The sequence below is a fragment of the Phycodurus eques genome, chromosome 2 (genome assembly GCF_024500275.1).
Source record: "Phycodurus eques isolate BA_2022a chromosome 2, UOR_Pequ_1.1, whole genome shotgun sequence".
In the NCBI taxonomy this organism is placed as follows: domain Eukaryota; kingdom Metazoa; phylum Chordata; class Actinopteri; order Syngnathiformes; family Syngnathidae; genus Phycodurus; species Phycodurus eques.
The window spans coordinates 7,492,978-7,508,784 of NC_084526.1; the positions used below are offsets into that span (position 1 = coordinate 7,492,978).

At 38.4% G+C, this 15,807-nt stretch overlaps 2 protein-coding genes across 5 annotated transcripts in view; one reads left to right on the forward strand and one right to left on the reverse strand.

Moving 5' to 3' along the window:
- On the forward strand, nucleotides 1-14,446 carry slc38a7 (solute carrier family 38 member 7). 3 transcript variants are annotated; one of them, XM_061665673.1, is made up of 12 exons: nucleotides 1-75; nucleotides 1,117-1,562; nucleotides 1,924-1,977; nucleotides 4,976-5,120; nucleotides 6,688-6,826; nucleotides 8,162-8,260; nucleotides 8,526-8,580; nucleotides 8,683-8,797; nucleotides 9,005-9,152; nucleotides 11,274-11,473; nucleotides 11,567-11,618; nucleotides 13,011-14,446. In XM_061665673.1, exons 2-12 carry the CDS (start codon nucleotides 1,308-1,310, stop codon nucleotides 13,111-13,113), a joined length of 1,365 nt encoding a protein of 454 aa, XP_061521657.1. In that variant the 5' UTR covers nucleotides 1-75; nucleotides 1,117-1,307; the 3' UTR covers nucleotides 13,114-14,446. The 3 variants fall into 3 exon arrangements, with proteins under 3 accessions (XP_061521657.1, XP_061521639.1, XP_061521648.1); XM_061665655.1 differs by having other exon boundaries at nucleotides 8,683-9,152; XM_061665664.1 differs by having other exon boundaries at nucleotides 13-75; nucleotides 1,249-1,562; nucleotides 8,683-9,152.
- si:ch211-122f10.4 (cathepsin A-like) overlaps nucleotides 14,447-15,807 on the reverse strand; it is a 15,026-nt gene continuing 13,665 nt past the window's right edge. For both annotated transcript variants that reach the window (XM_061665712.1, XM_061665702.1), the window contains 3 exons: nucleotides 15,610-15,772; nucleotides 14,948-15,037; nucleotides 14,447-14,883 (listed from right to left, as the gene is read on the reverse strand). In XM_061665712.1, coding sequence (XP_061521696.1) covers nucleotides 14,800-14,883; nucleotides 14,948-15,037; nucleotides 15,610-15,772 — 337 coding nt within the window. In that variant the 3' untranslated portion in view covers nucleotides 14,447-14,799. The remainder of the gene's footprint in view (nucleotides 14,884-14,947; nucleotides 15,038-15,609; nucleotides 15,773-15,807) is intronic.

Genomic DNA, 15,807 nt, shown 5'->3' on the forward strand with positions numbered 1-15,807 from the left:
CTCAGTTTTGTATGGGGGTTCCAAAAACAGTGCGTCTGTCTAGCTGGGTGCAGTAGAGGCTCCAGGGTGACAAAGGTATTGTTTCCTACTTCTTCCCCTAATCTGTCCTTGACACACCTCTGCAGAGGGTTGCAATTTAGCAGGGACAGCTATTGTTTTACAATGTTCTTTTTCAGGTAAATGGACGTCAATCCAGAATGCTACTAGGTTAGCTAACACGAGTGGTGATTGAAAAACAAAAGATTGAGCGCACTGACAGCCGTGCATTGTTACAGGATGTTAACGACATTACTATGCATTGTTGACACGCTGATCGAATCACTCATTACCTCTATTTAATGCCACAAGAGTAAACTAAATAAGAGTCCAATGAAAAATATAGATAAATCATAGATAAATGTTTAATTATAATGATTTTTTTTTTTTTACCCCCCTACAAACTACTGCCAAGAAACATTATCAATTCGAACTTTTATTTGCGGAAAATGAAAAATGGTTGAAATACTAAAATAGATCCTCTTTTTTTTAGGTGGTCTCTTAATTTTTTACAATTCAAATGATCTATCTATATTACAGACCTGATTAAAATGTGTGTCATGTAAAAATGTTTTTTAAATGATTCTTTTGATGTCTTCTTTTGTAATTTGACTTTTTTTTAATTTATTTTTTTACCTACAGTTAACTACCCACATATTGTTTTTATTTTTACTAATATTTGTATTTTATTATTTACAATAAATCAATTATTCTACTCACCCACTGGCAGCTTTTTTCAAAACATTATATTTTAGAGCATTTTGACTGATCTTTCAAGATCCACAATATAAGCCCCGAAACTACCGCAAGAAAGGGTAGTCTTCTTTTGCCAGAAAACATTTTTATTTTTTGAATCAAGTTATGGTGCAGTATTGCTTAAAAATGTGACATTTTGCTCACTTGAAACTACACTGATTTGAACATGATCCAGACAGTAACCGGAATAACTTAACTTTTATTTAACTCATTCACTGCCAGCCTTCCCAGTTAACATGGATATTTGACTTCTAAAGCCGTCAATGGCAGTGAATGTGTTAATGTTCTTATAGAATTCTCACTGTAAACTGTATTTAATTCCAGATAACCAAATGGATCCACCAGCTCACTAATCCTAATTTCATCCAACCTTTATCTACCTCCTCACTGTTGTGGAAAACATTCAAGATTTCTTTGTTCTCTTGCTGGAACAATCAACATTCATATTTTCTAAAGCTGGATTCAGAGAGTTGGAGACTTAGCCGCGCAACCCCTGAGCGCCTGCCAATTGGCTCATGGCCATTAACACTGATATGGAGGACTGGGGAGGAGTTGGCAGCAATGACTCTGGAGAGCGAGCGTGGCTCTTGCAGAGCCCCAGCATGGACTCGGCGCAGCATCTCGAGTCGGAGAGGAGGCCGAGGGGCAGCGTGTCGTCCTTGGGAGCGGTCTTCATCGTGGTGAACGCGGCTTTGGGAGCTGGTCTGCTCAATTTCCCGGCAGCCTTTAATATGGCAGGAGGAATCACGGCGGGCGTGATTCTTCAAATGGTGAGGTGCTAAGAAAAATGATTTCTTTATATAACCCGCACTCAATTTTTAAGTGAATCTACCTTAATCTCAATAGCCACTGACAACCTTACTCACTTTGTCTCTGCATGACCCAAATTTCATTGCATTTCACTTTTTGAATTGAACTACTGAAATACCTGTTCCGAGAATAATAACTTTTTATATATTCAATTTTCTTGAGCTCCACCAGTATGTAAAATGTAAAAAAAAAAAAAAGTTATATAAAAATAAATTGCTAATCATTTTTGATGATTTTTGACAACAGAATCTTGCTTCAAACATACAAACGTTTTGGTCAACAATGAATTAGGATGTGATGCTCCCTTTCTTTATTTTTCAGGTCATGCTGATTTTCATTATCAGTGGGCTGGTGATTTTGGGCTACTGCTGTCAGGTTTGTGTCATCAGAGCCTCTCCACAGTCTTTTTGTTCACTCTTTCTTTCTTATAGTTCTATCTGCGAGTACGGTGGATCCTGTTTTTTTTTTTTTTGTCTGCCCCCCCCCCGTTTATCATTTTTTGTTCGTTTATTCAAGATTTTTTTGGGGTAAAAAAAAACAACTTTTTTTTCAATGCTATTATAATAGGCGTCAATTATCTGCTTATTTTCGCTATTTGCGGTGCGGCCTGGTCCCTCTCCCCCGCAAATACTAAGGGTCCACTGTACTTTTTTTTTTTTGAGGTAGTAGTTGTACTGTAGTGAAATGCTTAGCTCAGCATTGTGCACTCAGACTTTCACTTCCTGAATGGCACATTGACTTAGATGATCACGTTTTATTTTTTTGTCTGGGCTTGCTTACGTATGAGCCATATCAGCATTTTAGAAATGCATTGCAGTTGATATTTTGGTAAAAGTGTGAATGGCTTGCTGACATGCTAAATACACTCATCACCCACTATGTTAGGTACACCTGCAAAATTATAAAATCCACGTGTTTTCTGTGACGCTTGTCCTTCATACTCATATTCACACCAATGGACAATTTAGTGTTTAAGAAGCCTGTTATAAATGTGTGAGGAAGCCAGGGAGAACATGCAGACTCCACACAGGAAGACTGTAGCCGAGATTCAAACCCCGAAACTCAGAACTGTGGGTCAGATGTGCTCACCACGAATTAGCTGTTATGCCCCTGCTAAATTGTATGAGGTACAATACAAGAGTCGTAACACAAAGTCCACATTAATACAACCCCAATGACAATGAATTTGGGACGTTGTGTTAAACATAAATAAAAACAATATATAATGATTTGCAAATCATGTTCAACCTATATTTAAATGAATACACTACAGAGACAAGATATTTAATGTTCAAACTGATAAACTTGATTGTTTTTAGCAAATAATCATTAACTTGTGTTAATGTTATGGCTGCAACACGTTCCAAAAAAGCTGGCAGAGGGTCATGTTTACCACTGTGTTACATCACCTTTTTTTTTTAAACAACATTCAATGAACGTTTGGGGACACTAATTGCTGAAGCTTTGTAGGTGGAATTCTTTCCCATTCTTGCTTGATGTACAGCTTCAGCTGTTCAACAGTCCGGGGTCTCCGTTGTCATATTTTACGCTTCATAATGCGCCACACATTTTCAATTGGAGACACGTCTGGACTGCAGGTAGGCCAGTCTAGTATGTGCACTCTTTTACTACGAAGCCATGCCGTTGTAACACGTGCAGGAGGTGGTTTGGCATTGTCTCGCTGAAATAAGCAGGGGCGTCCATGAAAAAGACGTTGCTTGGATGGCAGCATATGTTTCTCCAAAACCTGTATGTACCTTTCAGCATTAATGGTGCCTTCACAGATATGTAAGTTACCCATGCCATTGGCACTAACACAGCCCCATACCATCACTGATGCTGGCTTTTGAACTTTGCGTCCATAACAGTCTGGATGGTTCTTGTCCTCTTTGGCCCCGATGACACGACGTCCACAATTTCCAAACGCAACTTGAAATGTGGACTCGTTCGACCACAGAACACTTTTCCACTTTGCATCAGTCCATCTTAGATGAGCTCGGGATCAGAGAAGCCGGTGGCATTTCTGGGTGGTGTTGTTAAATGGCTTTTGCTTTGCATAGTAGACTTTCAGGTTGCACTTTCGGATGTAGCGCCGAACTGTATTTACTGACATTGGTTTTCTGAAGTGTTCATGAGCCCATGTGGTGATATCCTTTACACATTGATGTCGGTTTTTGATGCAGTGCCGCCTGAGGGATCGAAGGTCACGGGCATTCAATGTTGGTTTTCGGCCTTGCCGCTTCCATGCAGTGATTTCTCCAGATTCTCTGAACCTTTTGCTGATATTATGGACCGTAGATGATGAAATCCCTAAATTCCTTGCAATTGTACGTTGAGGAACATTGTCTTTAAACTGTTCGACTATTTTCTCACACACTTGTTCACAAAGAGGTGAACCTCGCCCCATCTTTGCTTGTGAATGACTGAGCAATTCAGGGAAGCTCCTTTTATACCCAATCAGGATACCCACCTGTTCCCAATTAGCCTGTTCACCTGTGGGATGTTCCAAACGGGTGTTTGATGAGCATTCCTCAACTTTCTCAGTCTTTTTTGTCACCTGTCCCAGCTTTTTTGAAATGTTGCAGCCATAAAATTCTAAGTTAATGATTATTTGATAAAAACAATAAAGTTTATCAGTTTGAACATTAAATATCTTGTCTTTGTAGTGTGTTAAATTAAATATAGGTTGAACATGATTTGCAAATCATTGTATTGTGATTTTATTTATGTTTAACACAACGTCCCAGCTTCATTGGAATTGGGGTTGTATAAGCTACGACCAAAATAGTGAACATATTGAGTGCCTTGACTTGCAAGCATTACCGTGCTTGTACTTCAAAAACTCATATCTCCAATCTTTCCCTATTGAAATGAATGGAAAAGCCATCAATCTATTCCAGCAATTGTGCTCCTTTTGGTACGCGCATCTTGGCCACTGTGGGGAAGTATACAGTAATACAGACACAAAAGACGAGTTTCACAACTAAGTGACTCAGTAAGCTGCAGTAATATGAGCCATTTTTCGCAGAGGATAAAATATGCCTGTGAGTATTGTTATAATATCTGTCTACATGTGTTGCTGCATCATTTGTGTTCAAATACATTGCTTAAAATGTTATAATACTGCCACGTAGATGCTTTTCGTTTGCCCATCTATGACATTTTGCACCGCATGTTAGCATTAGGCTAACAGACAGTCAAAGTCATGTGGTTGTTTCACATACACAATGTGTAATTCATTTGCAGTTTATGTTTTGATAGTAAATTTAAAAACCAGCTTAAAGGCTCCTTTTTATGAAGAATATCTCATAATGTGCCAAGCTGACGTAGGTCGTGACTGAGACCATCTCATCAGCTGCTTTGGTTTCCTCAGGTCAGTAATGAGTGCACCTATCAGGAGGTCGTCCGAGCCACTTGCGGAAAAGTCACGGGAGTCCTGTGCGAGGTCGCCATCGCCGTCTACACCTTTGGCACTTGTATCGCTTTCTTCATCGTCGTCGGGGACCAGCTGGACCGTTGTGAGTAGACTCGGTCATTTATGGTACGACTCTTGATGTTCAGCTTAAACTCTATGTACTAGTATGCTGTTTGTCCTCACCAGTAAGTCAATTCAGCGCACTAGTAGAGCAACTAGGAAGCCCGATTAGAACGATTGTATCCAACCAGTTTTTTTCACCACTGTATAACATTTCTGCACATTATTAGGACAACAACATTATTAGTGAGGCAAAACCACAAGTGGGCATTTGGTTCTACAAGTAGGGTCCATGAGGCTACTAGTGTGTGACACAGCCTTCCTAGTTAGGCCTAGTGGTGTTACTAAGGCAGCACAGTAGTATACTAGTAAAGTTTAATTGCGTACTAGTAATGGAAAACAAAATAAGACAGTCGTTCTAGAAGAGCGCCCTCGTTGTTCTAGTGCACTAAATTCCCTTAATAGTGAGGACAAAGAGCATACTACTCATGGACCTTAATATGAATATTGTTGTGGGGGAAAAAATACTTGTTCTGATAGAGAATATCTAAATAAATACTTGAAGATGAAGTTACTCGCACAGTTTAACTATCATTGCAAAAAGGTCAGAGGATTCTGTGTTTCATGTTTGGGCAGCTGGACGCACTCTGTTTTCATTGTTGTTTTTTTGCCGTACCTTTCAGAAATTAAGGCACATATGTGACTAAATTAGTCACACTCTAGAGTCCTGTCTCGTCCAAAGAAAAGAAAAGAAAAAATCATACGTTGACTTTCCAGCACCTCAACAGAGTGGTAACGCCATAGCTCTGCGGGCTAAGACGCAGATTGATCGTGCTGTATGCGTCCCTGCTAATTTTTTTGCATCTCAGATGCGGCACGCACATCAAACGAGATCCCTGGAATAGTATTCCAAAGTTGTTCTGCTAGTGAGGGCGAAAAGCATAGTTGTAAATGGACCTTACATTTTATTCAAATGTTCTTTGTATGGAAAGCCATTTCAGGATTTTTTTCCCATAACGAATAAACGTCTTTCCATAATTTACTAGTATGGTTTTATTACATAAGAGTAGGCCTAAAATGGCACTTGTAGTGGAAAAAAACATTAGTGAGACACAGTCGGTCTACCCGTGTGCCCTAGTCGTTTCACTAGTGGGCTCAATTTCCGTACTAGTGAGGACAAAAGGGCGTTCTAGTGCATGGCCCTTACCTAGATATCAAATAAATGCTCAAACGGCTTCATGAGAGGTTGTTTGAGCATGTATTTGATTATTTGAGTGGTAACACAAATGAGTTAAGGAACTTCCGTATTGTTATCTCTCCATATAATAAATATTAGTATTACTATTACATGCAAATATAGAGTGTCTTGTATCAGTATTGAAAATCTCTGGCTAAAATGTGGCGCTTTTGCTGATGAAGGCAAAGGGCACAAATGATGTCGCTCACGTGACAGTGTCATGCGGCGCTACGTCCAAACATGCTGACAGCGACTAAATTTGTCTCCCTCTCGTACCTGAAATTAGACTCTGGCCTTCTGTGCCCTCTCCTGCTCCTTGTGACTTTTTACCTGCTTATCCTTGGGAAATAAAACCTTTTTTTAATTGTCACAGTGATTGCGGTGGCGTTTCATGACGGCTCCATCAGCGGCTTCTGGTACACAGACCGCAAGTTTACCATTGTTGTCACTGCAGTTTTGGTCATTCTGCCTTTGTCCATTCCCAAAGAGATTGGCTTCCAAAAATATTCCAGGTATTGCTCTTTTTAACATCTCACCTCATAAACTGGTTACCTCAGCCAAAGAGTTGACATGCTTGTCACGTTGCTTAATTTGCACAAAACTTTGTGGCGGAGGAACACTATCAAACCTTCGTCACATTTCAGTTCAGATCAGTAATTTTACTTTTGTTAACACGAAACATGCCAAATCATCCTAAATTTGTCATACTTAATTTTGATGCAGACAGATAAAATTGTGAAATACACTAAAAATCCTAAGATTTTCATAAAAATAAATACAAAAATATCCTAAAATTGTTTGAAATGTGTGGTTAAAAAATGTTTTTTACAATGTGCTCGGGTTCAAAAGATTTAGTAGTAAATAATTTCTGATTTTGTGATGGTTAAAAATATTTGCCTAAATCCTAAATGAAGCCTGCATGAAAATTAATTATATTCAGAAGATTCAAAATGTTCTGAAATTGTGTATCATCATTCCTATAAAAAAGTCTAAATCCTTTTTTGGTAGAATTATTTTAAAGAAATCAAAATACACTTTCGTTCAAAAGACTGACAAAATTCCTCAGTATTCTGATTGTTTTGTTGAGATTTTTCAAAATATTTTCCTTACCTTCTGAGTGAAGTGTGCATAAAAACTTGCTAATTTCCCAATTTTGGGACTAGTAAGGGTTAGCTTATACTTTTAAAAATCAAATGTTGGAAAAAGATTCAAAATATGATGAAATTGGGTTAAATGTTTCATATATGATGTTTTTCCAAATATCCTTTAGTTTAAAAGGTTCCACAATAAAAACAAAAGTACAAATGAACAAATGAAGTAATTTTGAGATTTAAAAAAAATAGTTTCCTACATTTCCAAGTGAAGTATGCATGAAGATTAAGCATATGCAGAACATTCAAAATATCCCGAAATTGTGTATGCTTTTTAAAAAAAAAAAGAAAATTTTAAATATCCAGCAATTGTGTAAAGTTAAAGGATTTTTTATAAAAATCGGAATATGAAAGAATTTGTGAGATGTAAAAAAAACAAAACAAAAAAAAAAACATTTTCCTAAACATGCAAGTGTTTCGTGTATGTTGACGATTCAAAATATTGTTATTCAAAATTGTGTATGATTTTTCATGAAAATATTTTACTAAAATTGTGGACAGTTTTTCCTAACAATCTTCTTCAAACTGTCCTTTATTTTACAACTTTTAACAATAAAACATTTCACCATATCAAGTTTGGAAAAAATATTTTCTGAAGCATGCATGAAAATTAATCATGTGCACGATGTATATTCCCTACTGAGTTCCAATCTATCTGCTAGTATCTCTAAACAGTGTCTGTCTCTCTTTTTGCAGTGCTCTGAGTGTGATTGGTACCTGGTATGTTACCATTGTGGTGATTGTAAAATACATCTGGCCTGATAAAGAAGTCATGCCGGGGATTGTTCCCAGCAGGTGAGGACGGCACACACTTGGTGGCATGTCAAGTAAAAATACTGTTACACGATAGACCCACCCGCGATGGTTGAAAGTCCGCGATATAGAAAGACCATATAAAAAAACTTTTAATAGTTTTACCTGTCCAAAACACTTTAAACATACGAAACCCAATAAAACACAATTTTTAAACACCTGGTAAATTTATTACCGCGATGTAACTGGGGTTCCCTGTATTTTCATTCATTCCGTTGTTCATTCCACATCGCTGTCTTTGTTACAGTTCTACCTGGACTGCAGTTTTCAATGCAATGCCAACCATATGCTTTGGTTTCCAGGTATTCATTTTGCTGTCATATAAACTCATAGAAATGATATTCTGTTTTTCTGCAATCACCGAATTTGAATGGAAAATTGATCATTGGTCTTGTACCTCACAGTGCCATGTCAGTTGCGTGCCAGTGTTCAACAGCATGAGCAAGAAAGCTCTCAAACCTTGGGGGCTTGTTGTCACACTCAGCATGATAATCTGCCTCTTTGTTTACACGGGGACAGGTACAAGTGTGTTTGTTCATAGCACTTTGAGTCATATCTCTATTGACATGATAAACAGTAATCATAAGCAGTGTGAATATGTGAGTGATGCGGTCTTCTACACATTGTCTAATTTAAATGTATTTTATTGGAGTTATTACACAAATACATGTTATAGAAGTGTTGTAGTAGTCAGGTGTTTGTCTCTCCCACCCCCCTTTTTGTCAGGTGTCTGCGGCTTCCTGACATTTGGCTCCAATGTCAGCCAGGATGTGCTGATGTCATATCCTTCTGATGACATCGCCGTGGCCATCGCCAGAGCTTTCATAGTCGTCTGTGTGGTCACCTCGTACCCTATTTTACATTTCTGTGGCAGGTAACAACAATATAAAAACAATGCCCATTTTAATGCCTCTCTCTTAAATGAAAGAAATTAATATATATACCGCTCTGTAAAAAAAAAAAATATATGTATATAAAATAAAAAAATAAGAGACTACTGCAAGATTAAACAAAAGTAAAATAAGTGGCCTTCAAAGTCATGGATAGATTTTTCGGTCAAGGATGCTTGCTGTGCTCTTGTCAGATAGTGGTGCCTTGAGGTACGAGTGACCCCGACCTACAAGGGTGCTATTTTTGTCATAAAAAACATAACAACTTTTTTTTTGGGGGCGGGCACGGGGGGTCGGAGGGGGTGCATTAATTTAAATGGGCACAGATCATTTGAGATACAGCTGTTTTGAAATGTGAGCACCGTCATGGAACAAATTCAACTCATATCTCAAGGCACCGCTGACAGAAAATGACAAATGACACTTCATTTAAAAAAAAAAAAAAAAAAACATCTCATGAAGATTTGTTGGCATTAACTGATAAGTTTGCACTGGTACATTTTTTTTTTCTTCCAGAGCTTAATGTATTTCTTGACATCCAACACTTAGACCTGCAAATTCTAATGAGCAGTACAGAATGGGTAATAATGCTCAGTTGTAATGAACACTGCCAGAGAGCCGTATTAATTTAACAATATTTTCATTCTGGTCGTAGTTTGCAGCGGTATAGAGCTGCACTCAATAAACTTCAAACCTGTTTTAAATATTTCGGTGACCTTATTTATCATTTTGATACAGTGTTTGTTTGTTTATATTTTGTTGACATACCTAATGATGATGTTCAATGAGTACAAGACGTGGGATTAACTATCAGTTATGCAATGATGATGAGAAAACTATTTATGGAACCGAAGAAGATGCAGAAATGCCCTCGTCTCGGCCCAGCGCATGTTTTGCTCTGACCAACCAGTCAGGAAAAAAAAACCAACAACAACTGCTATTGTGATTTGAAATCTGATTTGTTGAAGAAACAGTCCCATTGCTAATATACTGCGGTGCCTTGAATTTAACAGTAAACTAGGGCTAGACCGATTATGGGCCATGCCCATTGTTGGCACCGATATTCTGCATTTTGGCCCCTATCGGCATCTGCCTTTTTAAAAACTTGGACAACCAATAAGAGATCAATTTCAAACTGGGTAAACTTCAGGGAACCATTATTTATTCATTTCAATTTGCATTTATGTTTATAAGACACACTGCTGAGCCTGGGAGCTCTTTGGACTTTTGGGTAGAATTTTAAAACCTAGGTGTCTGTTCAAGAATTGAAATAAATAAATAATCTGAAAAGCTGTTTAATAAACATATACCTCAAGGCATTTAAACGTCGTGTTGGAGTTGGCCAAACGACAGGCTTGTATCTTGAAAAACTGCACCACTGTGCGAAGATAAAATAGTACTGCACGGATATGATGCATACATGTACATCTCAATACACTACACTATTGTAGAATTTATTTATCATTTATTTCAGTACTCATATACATTATATAGATTTATTAAACACTTGGGAAAATACCTTCCGGATGGCAAAATCCTGCCTAATTTTGACATAAAAAAAAATATTTTCATTGTTTCTTGATTGTTTATGTAATATTCTAGTTTGTAGAGGAGAGTTTGGGGGTTTCCGTTTGCTGTGCCATGTAAATATTAAACATTCTGAAATATTTATACTCGGAGTGTGTGTAGTTCATCTATATATAGAGTTTCACTTTTCGAATTGAACTACCTCACTAAATTTAGCTTTTGACACTGTTGTAATTTCATGAGATGTACCTGTAGATTGCATTTCCACGTCCATCTGATATGATTTCATCATATTAACCCTCGCGGGGTCCTGAAGTCCCCTGGCACCAGCCTTTGAATTAAAAACAAAACCTACGGAACGGCTAAATTCACTTATTATGGCCCTCGTCACTGGAAAAGCCTGCTAGAGAGCATCAGGAACACAGAGACTTTAGCTGCTTTTAAAAGGAGGTCCAAGACTCAACTGTTTGTTAGTTTGTTTGTTTGTTTGTTTTAGCTTTTAACTGATTCAAATCTCTTTAAAGGACTTTGGATTGCATTTTTAGAGTCTCAACATCCTTGACATTTTCTGTTTACAGGGCCGTTATCGAAGGTCTGTGGTTGCGCTGGCAAGGCGAGCAGGTGGAGGTGTGCGTGCGGCGCGAGCAGAGGCGGAGGATCGTGCAGACGCTGCTGTGGTTCGCCATCACCCTCGTTCTCGCGCTCTTCACCCCGGACATCGGGCGCGTCATCTCCCTCATCGGAGGATTGGCGGCCTGCTTTATTTTTGTCTTCCCAGGTACCATCCACTCCTTGTTTGTGTTTGCAGTTGTTGTGCGGCTTAAACCCACACGGTAACATTTGTGGACCATCTCTCGTTTTGATTCGAAAGGTTTGTGTTTGATCCAAGCCAAACCGTTGGAGACAGACAGTCGATCTACCAGGTGAGAGCTTTATTCTTTCATGAATCTATTCATCCATTGGTTAATAATAAATGGGTCAGTTTTTCCTCTTACCTACTGTTGCTGATTGTTTTTCCCTGTTTGAGTAATATCACTGCAAGCCTTTTCTGACATTGCGTTCTCCAAAATATGTATGATTATTGATGATATCGGAAAATTCAAGGCTGCCATTTCGGTATCTGATCTGAAGTGAAAAAGTTGGATTGAGATGTCCCTCCATACATCCATCCATTTTTCTGAGCCGCTTCTCCTCACTAGGGTCACGGGCGTGCTGGAGCCTATCCCAGCTGTCATCGGGGAGGAGGCGGGGTACACCCAGGACTAGTTGCCAGCCAATCGCAGGGCACATACAAACAAACAACCATTCGCACTCACATTCACACCTACGGGCAATTTAGAGTTACCAATTAATGCATGTTTTTGGGATGTGGGAGGAAACCGGAGTGCCCGGAGAAAACCCACGCAGGCACGGGGAGAACATGCAAACTCCAAACAGGCGGGGCCGGGGATTGAACCCGGGTTCACAGAACTGGGAGGCTGACGCTCTAATCAGTCGTCCACCGTGCCGCTCCCTCCATACAACTACCTACAATTAGGGTAAAACAAACATACTAAACCAGTTGCTTCTTCCTACCTTAGGACGTATCATCACATAAATCTGAAATCCTTGCATGATTGAATATATATATATATATATATATATAAACAAAAGGCATATTACAGAAATAGCCATATTTTTTTACATTGCAAAAGGGGTATTTTTTGTCCATGAATGAAGACATCTTTTCCAGAATAAAGAGTGTAATATTACAAGAAGTTGTTTTGGAAATTCACTTGTTAAAGCACAATTTTCTTCTCTTGTTAAATGTTGATTTTAATACCATAGTAGTAAAACTTTATCTTGGAAAGTTACTTTATTCTCCTAAGATTACGACAATGTCTTTGTAATGTTTTTATTTTTAAAATTTTTGAAATGTTAATTTTTTTCTGAAGCAATAAATTTATTACAGCTTTTTTTCCCCCTTTTGGTGGCTTGGTTTGCTCAACAGTTTTTCAGCACCTGCACCTACAGCATCTGCTGTGTGTGTGTGTTTGTGTTTGATCGTCTGCGCAGCCACCGTTAATGATGCGTTCAAGGGCAGCCCGGAAAAAGGGGTTATCTTCAAAAGAAATTCATTTAAATGGCTATAAAAGTGTGGAGAGGAGATGAACTACGAAACACGAGTTGAAATTACATTGATGGATTTTGGGGCCGCTGCTCAGATAGAATACACGATCAACATTTAGAACAACAAACAACTGTGATTAAAATGAATGAAAGCTAAAGATTTAAGTGTGTACTGAACTAAAATGTATTGGTGTTTTCATTCCCAGGTGGCATGGACTGGTGGTCTTTGGTATCGTCATGGTCACACTCGGAGCATTTATCTTCGGCCTCACCACGACTAATTCCATCTATCAAGACGTCGTCAGCTAAAGGGAACATTTCTGTCCCAGCTTGTGGACATTTTGCAATTCTACTAAATAAGATGGAAGCTTTTTGTGCCAACTCATGTAATCAACCCTGACCACCTCCACCTAGTTGCGCATCTGTACCACAAAACCAGGAGTAAAGTGAAGACATCCCAGAATACAAAGTCAACCTCAGACACTTGTCTTTTAGGTTTGATATTACAATTGCATGTTTTTACGTTTCTTTTTTTTAGTGCTATTAATCCACAGCCGAAGCAGTTTTCGGACAGCAGCCAGTCCACAGCTGCTTATCCTGTCACCATGTAGAGATTACACATTCCTGTTACAACATCTAAGGGACTTTGAATAGACAAGACCTCACAATGTAATTGTTTGGACAATTTAAATTACGTGGTGGCAGAGTTAATGTTAATCATTGCGGCGGTTCACAGGTCCATCTAATCAAAGTCCAGGCGTGTGACTGCAATGGTGAATCGAAATTGGATGATAGACATGGGATGATGAATTGGATGATGGATGACATTTTGTTTTAAATGAGTAATGTTAATTCTTTGGAATAAGTCTAAATTCTACATCACAGGTGTCAAACTCGAGGCCTGGGGGATATATCTGGCCCACCGCATCATTTTATGTGGCCCACAAAAGTAAATCATGAGTCAATTCTTACAGTAACTTGAACAATAGTTGAAAAAACTTCTGATTTCAAAATCAATTTATTGAATAGAAAAGGCTATGAAGCATATTATGGTTTCACAGTCTTAATGACCCTCTGAGGGAAACCGTATCTACCATGCAGCCTGTGACCAAAAATGAGTTTTACACAAAACTAATGTACAGGACTACCAACCAGTTGGGGGGCTATTTTTTCTTTTGAATACTATATATGCAAAAGTTTAGCATTTATGAAGCCATTACAGTGTGTGTACAAGATACAACTTTAGCGCACAATATAAGTTGGTATAAAGCAGGTGCTGCACAATGTAATTTTTGCTAAACCAAAGCTTGAAATTTGTCTTTTTGAGCTCTGTGGCAGACACTCAACACTACATCAGAGAACAGCCGGGTTGTATTTCTCAAAGCAATATTTTGTGTTTTATCTACAGCGTTAAAGGGATGAAAATGTAGTTGGTTTTTTTACAATTTATCTGAAGGGAAAGCAGGAACTTTTTTTTTTTTTTTTTTAAAAGAGCTTGAATTTTAGCATTTGTATCAAATGTTTTGGTCATGATTTTTCCTCTTTTTGGTGCTGCTGTTTATTGAATCACATGAATAAATAGCTTCATTGAGGTGTTTATTTGTAAACAAATGTTCCCCAGATTGGTGAATAAACCTGATAATTTCACAGTTCAACAATCTTTATTCAAAATAGTTTTAATGAAATCAACTTCAGCATCATTGACAAGTCACAAGTACAAACTGTGATTGCAGTGTTATAGATTAATTTCAGCACACAATCAAGTCGAGTCATTGAGACAAGGAAGGACATTTTTCTTTGCACTGTGCCTAAACTGAACATAGAGGGGAAAAAGGCATTTTCTTTTTGATGAAGCTCAAACACTGCAGTGCTCTGAAGGACAAGTAAAATGATTGGAATGAACTCCCAACACTCTTTTTCCCTCAAAATGCCCCCCCCCCCAAAAAATAAAGTTTAATGAGTGCATATTGAACAATGTACAGTTTGCATCAAGGATCAGTAGGAGCTGTTTGTGATGAAGGACTGGAACATGTGAAGAGCTGGACCTGGAGCCCACTGTGGAACCATGTGACCTGCACCCTGAAAACACAAGTAATCAGTATTTGAAGTGCCACACAAATATACTAGAGCTAGTTTGGCTTACTTTAACTGTCAGGAAAGTGATATTTCCATACTGCTGGTAGAAACCTGCGACCTGGTCATCAAGGTGCCAGGGCTGGTACCTCGCAGTGGCCTGGGAACAACGTTAAAGATATTAGACTTTGCTATTCCTGGATCACATCGTATGCATTTACATCCTTCAAACCTCTGGACTCAATGCTAGTATGGCAGCTAATTCTATTGAAGAGTCTCATATGAAAGTGGTTTGTTTGTGTTCCGCATTTTAACTAAATTTATGTAACATTAGGTGATGATTGTGTACATTCTAAATGCGATGGCATTGTGAGGCTTTATTGTACTCTCTAAGTGTTTTACTGTCATCTTTTGGCATATATACACACACACACACAATTATTCACAGATGTTCTCCATTTTGTGGCAGTGTTTGTTCCCTATCCCCAATGTATAGATTTTTTTTTTTTTTTTTTTTTTTTTTTTTAAGTATTGAAATTAAACTAAATTATCATTTTGAGGTCGTTTTAAAACCTGTGAATTGTGGAGACAAAACTGGAATTTGAACAGTCTGATGTTGGTTAAAAACTGCAGTAAACAAAGCAAAACATGGAAAAATTACAGTTATGTGGCCAAAAATGGCCACGAGCTGAAAACTGAGGCAAGGGTTAAAGTTAAATCGTAGGTCTCTACCTCTATGCCGAGGTCTTCCACAAACCACTGATCCCCCAGAAAGTTGCAGGCCATGTCTGTGTCCCCGTTGTAGACGAGCGCCCGAAGGCCAAAAGAGAGCAACTTGAGATATACGTCCTTCACCGTTGGGTAGAGGTTGGTGTAACCTCCCCCGACAGTGTCACTACAGACGAGAAAATAAGTGTTGTTAATATGAAT